The sequence below is a fragment of the Vigna unguiculata genome, chromosome 3 (assembly GCF_037176805.1).
Source record: "Vigna unguiculata cultivar grain cowpea cultivar isolate G323 ecotype 2 chromosome 3, ASM3717680v1, whole genome shotgun sequence".
Lineage (NCBI taxonomy): Eukaryota > Viridiplantae > Streptophyta > Magnoliopsida > Fabales > Fabaceae > Vigna > Vigna unguiculata.
In genome coordinates this window covers 12,415,873-12,426,991 of record NC_140794.1, presented here as the reverse complement: position 1 = coordinate 12,426,991, position 11,119 = coordinate 12,415,873, and the positions used below count along the sequence as shown (strand labels likewise).

General features: G+C 36.5%; 1 protein-coding gene and 1 non-coding gene across 2 annotated transcripts; one reads left to right on the top strand and one right to left on the bottom strand.

The window, feature by feature from the left end:
• Nucleotides 1-631: 631 nt before the first annotated feature.
• LOC146887477 (uncharacterized) lies at nucleotides 632-6,013 on the bottom strand. The gene has a single exon (XM_085670250.1). The coding sequence runs from the start codon at nucleotides 6,011-6,013 to the stop codon at nucleotides 632-634; it is 5,382 nt and encodes a 1,793-aa protein (XP_085526376.1).
• LOC114180044 (small nucleolar RNA R71) lies at nucleotides 5,337-5,443 on the top strand. Its single transcript, XR_003603620.1, has one exon. It is a non-coding gene; the product is annotated as a small nucleolar RNA R71 (small nucleolar RNA).
• Nucleotides 6,014-11,119: the final 5,106 nt, after the last annotated feature.

Genomic DNA, 11,119 nt, shown 5'->3' with positions numbered 1-11,119 from the left:
GGGAACGGCTAGGGTAAAAAGAAGGGGGAAAAAAAGATTAAAAATGAAAAGTAATAATGGGGAATAACCGTAGTTGCTCGCTGGGCGACTGATACCACTCGCTGGGCGAGCTGCTTCGGAAATTTAAAAAGCAGGCTTGACCAAACTACCCGCTGACAGCATTAAATGCTGCGCAGTCGCTGGGCGAGTGGCACCGCTCGCTGGGCGAGTGGTCAGGTTTTCCCCCCAAAAATTCGAATTTCAATTTTTTTTTTTTTTTTTTTTAGTGAAAGAGAGTCGCTGGGCGAGTTTATGCGCCCAGCGAGTAGCTCCAGGGGCAAAAATTCGTTCAAAAAGGGCTGGGCGAGTAGTACTCGCCCAGCGATTTTATTGGACAAAAGATTTTGTTGGTGCAGGGGTCATGCTCGCTGGGCGAGTGGGGGCTAGCTGGGCGAGTTTGCATAATTTTGGAACTGTTTTTCTGTGAAAAACCAGACTCGCGAAGCTAGTGGTCACTCGCTGGGCGAGCAGTGACAGACCTGATGCACCCAAAAATTGGTGAAATTGAATCTACTAACTAAGAAAAACTCAAAACACTGGGTTGCCTCCCAGTCAGCGCTTGTTTAACGTCATTAGCTCGACGCCTGTAGGCTCATGCGTCATCTAGATGAATGACAGTGGTGAGGCGTTCAACCTCACCCCCCAAATAGTGCTTAAGTCGCTGTCCGTTCACAACCCAACTCCTTTGTGGATCTTCCGAGGAGGGATCCATCAGCTCTATTGCTCCATAGGGTTTGACTTCCTTGATGGTGAAGGGTCCAGACCATTTAGACTTCAACTTACCCGGAAATAATTTGAGCCTTGAATTGAACAACAACACTTGTTGGCCGGGTTGAAATTCTTTCTTAAGTAGCTTTCTATCATGATACATTTTAACTCTCTCCTTGTAGCTTTTAGAGTTCTCATACGCATTTAACCTCATCTCTTCAAGCTCCAGCAATTGGATCCTCCTCTTCTCAGTAGATAAAGAGGGCTCAAAATTCAAAAACTTCAAGGCCCAGTATGCCTTGTGCTCCATTTCCACAGGCAAGTGACATGATTTGCCATAGACCAACTGGTAAGGTGATAATCCAAGAGGAGTCTTCATGGCAGTCCTATATGCCCAGAGGGCATCATCAAGTTTTAAGGACCAGTCTTTTCTAGATGAAGCCACGGTCTTCTCTAAAATCCTCTTAATCTCCCGATTAGACACCTCGGCTTGACCATTAGTCTGTGGATGATAAGGTGAAGCAACCTTGTGCTTCACTTCATAGTGTTTCAAGACTTTGGCCAATTGGGCATTGCAGAAATGGGATCCTCCATCACTGATGAGAACCCTGGGGACTCCAAACCGAGAGAAGATTTGTCTCTTTAGAAACTTGATGACAGTCTTGGCATCATTTTTCTGACAAGCTGTTGCCTCCACCCACTTACTGACGTAATCAACTGCCACTAGAATATACTCATTGTTGAATGAAGAAGGGAGGGGACCAACGAAATCAATTCCCCAACAATCAAAGACCTCCACTTCTAAGATAGCTTGCAGTGGCATTTCATGCCTTCTCGAGATGCTTCCAATCCTTTGGCATTTATCACAGCTCTTAGCATGAGCATGAGCATCCTTAAACAAGGTGGGCCAATAGAACCCGGATTGAAGCACTTTAGCAGCTGTCCTATCACCATTGAAGTGACCACCATATGGCGAGTTGTGGCAATGCCACAGGATCCCTGCAGCTTCCTCTGCAGTAACACACCTCCTCAAGAGATTATCAGCACCAAGCTTAAACAAGAAGGGATCATCCCAAATGAACTGCTTTGCATCATGCAAGAATTTCTTCTTTTGCTGCCATGTAAAATCATCGGGGAGAACTCCAGCAGCTTTGAAATTAGCCATGTCAGCGAACCATGGCCTCTCCTGAATTAGCATAAGCTTTTCATCTGAAAAAGCTTCTTGGATCTCCTTCTCTTTGCATGTCACTTCCTCATTCACTAACCGAGAGAGATGATCAGCAATAACATTTTCACTCCCCTTCTTATCCCTAATCTCCAAATCAAACTCTTGAAGCAAGAGAACCCATCTAATCAACCGAGGTTTGGAGTCAGGTTTGGTCAACAAATATTTAATGGCAGCGTGGTCAGTGTAAATGGTAACTTTAGACCCAATGAGATAAGGTCTAAACTTCTCAAGCGCATACACAATAGCCAGAAACTCCTTTTCAGTTGTGGCATAATTCAATTGAGCTCCATTCAAGACCTTGCTTGCATAATAAATGGCATGAAACAATTTTTCTCGCCTCTGGCCAAGAACAGCTCCTATAGCATAGTCGCTGGCATCACACATTATCTCAAAGTCTTGTTTCCAATTTGGAGCAATGATCACAGGGGAAGAAATCAATTTGTTCTTCAATATATTGAAAGCTTTCAAACACTCTTCATCAAATTCAAACGGAGTGTCTTTAACAAGGAGGTTGCACAAGGGTTTGGCAATCTTGGAGAAATCTTTTATAAATCTTCTATAAAACCCGGCGTGCCCAAGAAAACTTCTAACCCCCTTCACATTAGTAGGAGGCGGCAATTTCTCAATTACATCAACCTTGGCATTATCCACTGCTATCCCCCGAGATGAAATTTTATGTCCCAACACAATTCCTTCACGCACCATAAAATGGCATTTCTCCCAATTGAGCACAAGGTTTGTGTCTATGCACCTCTTCATCACCATATCTAAGTTCTTCAAGCAGAGATCAAAGGATTTGCCAAACACAGAGAAGTCGTCCATAAATACTTCAATGCACTTCTCAACCAAGTCATCAAAGATGGCTAACATGCATCTTTGAAATGTAGCAGGAGCATTGCACAGACCAAACGGCATTCTTCTATAAGCAAACACACCGAATGGACAAGTGAACGCAGTCTTTTCTTGATCTTCCGGATTTACCACAATCTGATTATATCCAGAATAACCATCTAAGAAGCAATAGTACGCTTGTCCTGCTAAACGTTCCAACATCTGATCCATGAAGGGAAGGGGGAAATGATCCTTTCGAGTGGCTTGATTAAGTTTCCTGTAGTCAATACACATCCTCCACCCGGTGACCGTCCTAGTTGGAATCAACTCATTTTTCTCGTTCTGAATGACTGTCATACCTTCTTTCTTTGGCACCACATGCACAGGACTAACCCATGCACTATCAGAGATCGGGTATATCATTCCAGCTTCAAGGAGTTTTAGCACCTCCTTTCTCACCACCTCCTTCATAGTGGGATTCAATCTTCTTTGTGGTTGTGCTATGGGCTTGTAATCTTTCTCTAACATAATCTTGTGCATACAATAAGTTGGGCTTAACCCCTTCAAATCAGAAATGTGCCACCCTATAGCTCCTTGATTTGCCTTAAGAACTTCAATCAGTTTCTCTTCTTCAGCTTTAGATAGAGAGCTACTAATTATCACAGGCTTCCTTGCTTCCCCTTCCAGGAACACATACTTGAGGTGATCAGGCAACAATTTAAGCTCAATCTTGTTTTGATCATCAAATTTTTCCTTCTCCAATTTTTCCACTTTCACATCATTAGGAAATATCTCCTTGAGCTTTTCTAGTTGTCTGGTCACTTCCTCCACTTCCGCTTCCTCATCAAGGGTCAACTCATCACATGCCTCAATCAAAACCCTCTCAAGTGGGGACTTCACATGCAATTGGCTCTTGGTAGTCTCAATCACTTCTTCTAGAACATCCACTCTAAAGCAGTTGTTATTATCACCAGGGTGTTGCATAGCTTCCAAAACATTGAAGGTGACAGTCTCATCTTCCACACGCACCTTGAGATGACCATTATCCACATCAATGAGCACCCTTGCAGTTTTCATGAATGGCCTGCCCAATATAAGCGGAACTTCAGTGTCTTCTTCCATGTCTAGAATGACAAAATCCACTGGGAAAGTGAATTTGTCCACCTTCACTAGCACGTCCTCAATGACTCCATAGGGGCATTTGATAGACCTATCTGCTAACTGGAGTGTCATTCTTGTGGGCTTCAATTCCAAATCTCCAATCCTCCTCATCACAGAAAGAGGCATCAAGTTTATGCTTGCTCCCAGATCGATTAGTGCTTTCCCAATAGCCAACTCGCCAATAGTGCAAGGAATAGTGAAACTACCGGGATCTTTAAACTTTGGTGGAAGCAACTTTTGGATGATGGCACTACAATTTCCCTGGACTTCGATGGTCTCTTCTTCAATGTACTTTCTTTTCTTTGTGAGCAACTCCTTCATGAATCGAGCATATGAAGGCATTTGTTGGAGGGCCTCAGAGAAGGGGATATTAATCTCAAGCCTCTTGAATATGTCTAAAAATCGCCCAAATTGCTTCTCCTTCTCTTTTCTAGAATGGATTTTAGGGTAAGGTAGGGGCTTTTCAACACTTTTTCCTTTATTCTTCTCTCTCTCACCCATTTCTTTATGTCCTCCTTCAACATTCTCATCATCTTCTTCAATGCTCTCTTCTTTTCTCTCATGTAACTCTCCACTCTCTTCTCCTTTTTCATCATCTCTATTTACTTTTCTCTCTTCTAACACCTTTCCACTCCTTGTAGTAATAGCTTTAACATGCTCTTTTGGGTTAACTTCAGTGTTAGCCGCAAAATTTGTATCGGATTTCTCCTCCATCCTCTTAGCTATTTGCCCCATTTGCACCTCCAAGTTACGGATAGCAGCTTCGGTGCTCTTGTGGTTGGATATTGACACTTGCATAAATTGATTGAGTGTGTCCTCAATCTTTGAAGTTCTATCTGCCAAAGAGGGATGTTGCTGAAATTGTTGAGGTGGTGGTCTATTCGAGGGTCCTGCTTGTCCCATGTTTGGGTGAGGCCTCCAACCTTGGTTGTAATTACCTTGGCGACTTGTATTACCCATGTAATTAACCTCTTCTTGAGATGTGTTTTGCATGGCACACTGCCCATTGGGATGATCCCCACCACACAACTCACAATTTTGCAACTGTTGTTGGTGTTGAGCTTGAGAAACATTTCGGAGATCTTGCGGAAGTTGAGAGAGCTTCTTCATGAGAGCTTCAAGCTGTTGTGTCATGATTTTGTTTTGTGCCAGTAGAGCGTCATGAGACTGAAGTTGTAGAACACCCTTCTGTTGAGATTGAGCTCTCTCATTGTGCACTTCATTGTCATTGGAGGCCATATTTTCAATCAATTCTCGTGCTTCAGTAGGTGTCTTCCACTTAATACTTCCTCCCGCTGATGCATCCAACATTAACTTTGAGTGAGATTTCAGCCCTGCCAAGAAAAGTGTAAGTTGTGTGGGCTCATCAAACCCATGAATGGGAGTTTTTCTGAGCAATCCCTTGAACCTGTCCCATGCTTGCCCCAAGGACTCATCCACGTCTTGCTGGAAAGCAGAGATTTCTTGTTTGCCTTTGTTAATCTTGGATTGAGGGAAATACTTGCCCAAGAATTTGGAAACCACATCCTCCCAGCTAGTGAGACTGTTTTCGGGGAAAGAATTTAGCCAAACCTTGGCATTTCCCGCCAACGAGAAAGGGAATAAACTCAAGCGAATGGCTTCATCAGGCACTTGATGGATTTTTACTGTATTACATATCTCTAAGAAGGTGGCCAAATGCGTGTATGGATTCTCATTAGCCAATCCATTAAACTGATTACTTTGCACCAAGTGGATTAGAGCTGGCTTCATCTCCATATTTGTAGCATTCACCGTTGGTCGAGCAATACTGTTGAAATTAATGGTCCCTGTGAATGCAGCATAATCTTCCAACGTGCGTCTTCTTTCACCTCTAGCATCATCATGCGGATTTTCTACCATGTCTTCCTCTTCTTGATCAGATGAAGAAATGAGAGTTGGATCAGAAATAACAGTTGCTTCTCTAGCTTCCCTGCTTTGCCTTCTTCTTCTACTATTGTTTCTTCGAGCCGTTCTTTCAATTTCAGGATCAAAGAGCAAATTATCAGCTCTAGTTCTACTTCTCATGCAAAACAAGAAACACTAGAAAAGAGAAGTTACGCAAAAGGGTAAGTATATACAATTGGACTATATACAATCAAAAGTGTAAAAGGCAATAAATTAATGAATGAAATGAATAAGCCTAAATCGGTAAATAGCACACAATTTGCCTAAACAACAAACAATTCCCCGGCAACGGCGCCAAAAACTTGTTATGACTTTGGCAAGTGTACCAAGTCGTGCAAGTAATAAAAATGGTAAGTCCAAGTATCGTTTTCCCACGGAAATTGCGTTTGTTTAGTTAACTAGGTGTACTTACTAATTTAAGCGTTGAATGTAACCATTGATTAATTCGAAACAAGTGAAAACATAAGGATTTCTAAACTTTAAAGTGATAAAATACCAAGGCAAAGACTCATTGGGGTTGGAATTCATGACCAAAACTCTAAGCAAGCACCTCACAATATAAATCTCTCATCTACTCAAGCATTGACATCAAAGGTATTCAATCCCTAATCCCTTAGGGGTATGTTTTGAACTTTTATGTAAAAATTACTAATCCCTTAGAGGTTTAAACACAAAAGACACATTAAAAACGATGTCTAGAATGACCAAAAGCTTTGGTCTATGTCTAGAACCAAATCTTTAGGTTGTTCTATCCATGTCTAGGGTTCCAAAACACTTTCCAATGACTAGATACCACCCAAAACGCATAGATATTCCATCATGCACGAAAATAATTTAGATAGAACACAAAAACAGTGAAAGAGATTCTATTGCATAGATGAAACTATAACGAGTTTAGGTACATTACATCCAACCCCAATGAGATGGAGTTTAGCTACTCCTATACATCTAGAGCACAAATGGAGTTGAAATGGTAGAATGGATGAAGAAAGATTGATCCTTTAAGCTCCAGAAATGTCTCTGCCTTCGTTTTGAGTTCCAGCAGTGTTCCTCCCACCAAAAACCGTCTTTCTGTTCGAGTCTCGACACTTTTAATGTTTGAGCAAAAAGATAAACTCGCTGGGCCAACATTCATTCTCGCTGGGCTAGAGAGCCTTCCTCGCTGGGCTAGTGAGTCTGGTTCGCTGGGCTAGTGAGTCTGGTTAGCTGGGCGAGTACATCCAGCTAGCTGGGCTAATGGCTCCAGGCAGCAACTAGTGAATTTTTCTCCAATCTTCCATTCTTTTCTACAAAAGTCCACAAACATCAAAGTAAACATGTTTTTGAAATAAATAACAAAATCCTAAATTCTTTCATGAGATTAACACAAAAATACATGAATAAAAGACAATTAAGAGGTTCTAAGAAGTGTAAACAATAGGTAATTATCACACTTATCAATTATTCAATGACCTTAGGCTATACAGTGGATATGTTTGAGGAGCAATAACATTGACCCATTTATATAACAACTTATAGGTGCTAGCTATATATAAACAAAGCAAAAGCTTGCATGTTATGTCATGTTATATGCGAGTGATTCTATCATTGATAATGTTTACAATGGTTTCATGTTATGAAATTATACATATTATGATTCACTGGTCAGTACATGATACAAACTTCCCTAATAATGATTTCAAAATTTTGACTATGAATTATGATGAGGATGTTCCTAATACTTGTAAATATGTTCTTAGCTAGTTGGAACTAATCAAATTCTAACTAGATGGTTTGACTCTAATGATGATTAAATAAAGGTTGTATAAGGATCATGACACAAACAAGTCACTTAAGTATATCAAATCCATGTATCATGCAAATGGACAAGGATAATTAAACTCAAGTGATATCTCTCTCGCCTAGCCAAAATTTGGATGTTTGAGACAACAAAATTTACCACAAGAACACCATGTCGTGCAAAGTTCTTTAAGTTATTGTATATAATGAATTCAATGTTTATAAAATAATATCTTATCTTATATTATATGTTATAATTGTATGTAATGAAATAAGTAACTAGCCAAGAAGGGGGGATTGAATTGGCCTTCTTGAAAATGTTAGTTCCTTTAAACTTATAAAAACACTTTTAATTAAATCAGAATGACCAAAAACTCAATGTACAATTACTACTTAAACATGCATTTTTAATCAATTGAAAACAGAATTAACAGGTTGATTTCACTAAACAGATAGTCAACTAGACATATCCGTATTTTTCAACAAATTAAAACATAGAAACAACCAATTGAAATATTGGGAAACTATGCAGAAAAATAAAATTGATGATGAACTCAGAAACAGTTCTAGCAACTCATCAAGATTGATTCGAATTAGTAATATAAACAAAGTTTCAACTTCAAATTATATAGAATCACACAAATACCATACAAAGATTGTTATAAACAGATTTCTTGAAACTTTTTATCAAAAAACAAACAAAGAGAGAGAGAGAGAGATCAAACATTTGTACACATAATTTTATATTGGTTCACTTAAAACTGAGTTACATCTAGTTAGTCAAGACAACCTTAGCCTTACTTTGCACTATTTCAAAATATTTACATAATCTACTAAGATTACACTTTTGAAATATACAAAACAACACCAAGACTCTTGAATCTCGCAAGAATCTCAACAAAGCACAACAAGACTCACAATTGCAGACCTGTAATCCCACCAAGCAACACCCAAAAACTTGAGAAACATCAAACCTAGATAACTCTCCCTAGCCAACGAAATATAGTCTCTACACCAAGGAAAAATGCTCTAAGAAATCAAAGATCAATACACAAATAGTCGCAGATTTGTATAGTCCAGTGACAGAGAGAGTTCTCCAAAAGTTCACACTAATTTTGCACTTAAAATTGTCAATTGTTACAAGTCTCTCTTAAAAACCAAACTTTATAGGTTGTCTTTTAGCATATTCAACATGTTGATTTATTTGTTCAATCTATTGATTTCACTTGACTTAAGTGAAATCAATTGATTGAAAGTTAATTCAACTGATTGAATATGTTAATAACAGAACTATATTAGCTAGTAATTTAATATATTAAAAACTCATTTAACAGACTAAGACTGCAATCAAATGCAAGACACCTATTCTATGTCAAATTGTCTTCACATTAAGCTCCAATCTTCAAGCTTCAAGATGCCTACATAAGAAAACCTCATGTTGGAAATAAAATACTTTTTTGTCCCAATTTTCATCAAGTTTTGTCAAATCAGTCATAATTTTGTTTTTGTGCTCAAATAGGTTCTAATTTTCGTCAATTTTGTTCAATTAGGTTTTTTTTTCTAACACAGTTTAAATCTTTAACGGTCATGAACAATAACTGCCACGTGTCCCTTCATGATTTTTTTTTTAATTTTTTTAAAGGTCCACATGTCAATCTAGTAGCGTGTCACGTGTCAGATTCAATGTTTTATATTCAATTTGTTCATCGTATTCGTGATTTTTATTCAATTTAGTCCCAGTATTTGTTAACATAAACCAATTTTTTTTCTCTCCAAATTGAAACCAAATTTAATTTTTATATTAAAATTCACATTTTTAAATAAATATTTTTATATAATATATTAAAATTCACATTATTATAATTTTTATATAAATTAAATTTGGTCTCATCTCCGATAGGAACAAAATTGGTCAATTTAAACCAAAATTAAGACTAAATTGAACAAAAATAACAAATATAGAAATCAAATTCAATATAAAACATTGACTCTAACACGTGACACGTTGCTGGATTGATACGTGAACATTTAAAAAAATTCAAAAAAACCATGAAATGACACATGGCAGTCACTATTTATGGCCGTTAATAATTTAAACGATATTAGCAAAAAAAGACCTATTGAATAAAATTGAACAAAATTATGACCTATTTGAGTACAAAAACAAAATTATGAATGATTTGACAAAACTTAACAAAAATTGGGACAAAAAGGTATTTTAACCTAATTTTGACTAGTTTATGTAATAATCGAAAACAAATAAATTTAAAATTTGAAAACAATTTTAAGTAAAGTTAAATGTGAAACACAAATTTAAATAAACTTAGTTTTGTTAAAAATATATAATAAAAATATCAATTTGAATAAAAATATCAAATTTAATAAAAATATTTATATAACATTTATATAAAAATTAATTTTGGTTTCAATTTAGATAAGGACGAAATTATACAATTTTTACAAAAATTAGAAATAAATTGAGTCAAAAATTAAAATACAGGAACCAAATTGAAAATGAAGAAATGACACCTGGCATAATAGTGACACGTGACATTGTCATTGCCACATCACTCTATCACTGCCACGTGACATGATATCAGCTTGACACATGACAAATTTTTTATTTTTTCAAAAAATTCAAAAACAAAAAAAAATTCAAAAGAACTTTCAAAAAAATTCATAAAATGTAGAAATTGACACGTGGCACCCTTTAACACTGTTACTGCATCACTAACCATAATGACTTGATTGCATCAAATTTCTCAAAATATAGACCAAATTGAAATAAAACAAATAAAGGGTTTAAATCAATATTTTGATAAAAAATAAGGAAAAAAAACGTAATTTAACCTATATTATATTTTGGACCAAAGTAATATATGTTAAATGCATCGTTTTCTTGTTATGTACATATAGTGCACTTATTGTTTCTAACTAAACTTACAATGTTTTTCAATAGTTACATCCCAAGTGATAAACAATACGTGACCATTTAAAAAATATTTAATTAATTCCTTATAATTTTTTACATCTATAAATACTAAAAGTTTTCAAATACAAGTTGATTATACATTAGTGAAAAACTCCAATTTTTCAATATGAGTATAATTACTTTTTTTTTCTTCTTGATAAGGCATTTGATATATGAATTATTGGTGATACAATCATTATTTGAAAAAAAACTTTCTTTTTTTATTTTTTACAAAATCATCGTCATATGTATAAAATCAACAACAATTTCAAATAAGATTATAACTTAAATATGTTTGTAGTTCTTTGGACATAAAATTAAAGTTTATTTGTTTTAAATTTCGATATAATTTGGTTTTCAAATTTTAAAAATGAATAGATATAATTATTCTAATCTAACTATTGAAAATTTTAACTTGTTAAACAACGTAGATTAATGTTTGTATTATTTATATTATTTGACATGTTCTAATTCAA

Bases quoted from the DNA above. Each gene is read 5' to 3' on its own strand.
- LOC146887477 (XM_085670250.1), bottom strand. From the start codon at position 6,013: ATGAGAAGTAGAACTAGAGCTGATAATTTGCTCTTTGATCCTGAAATT.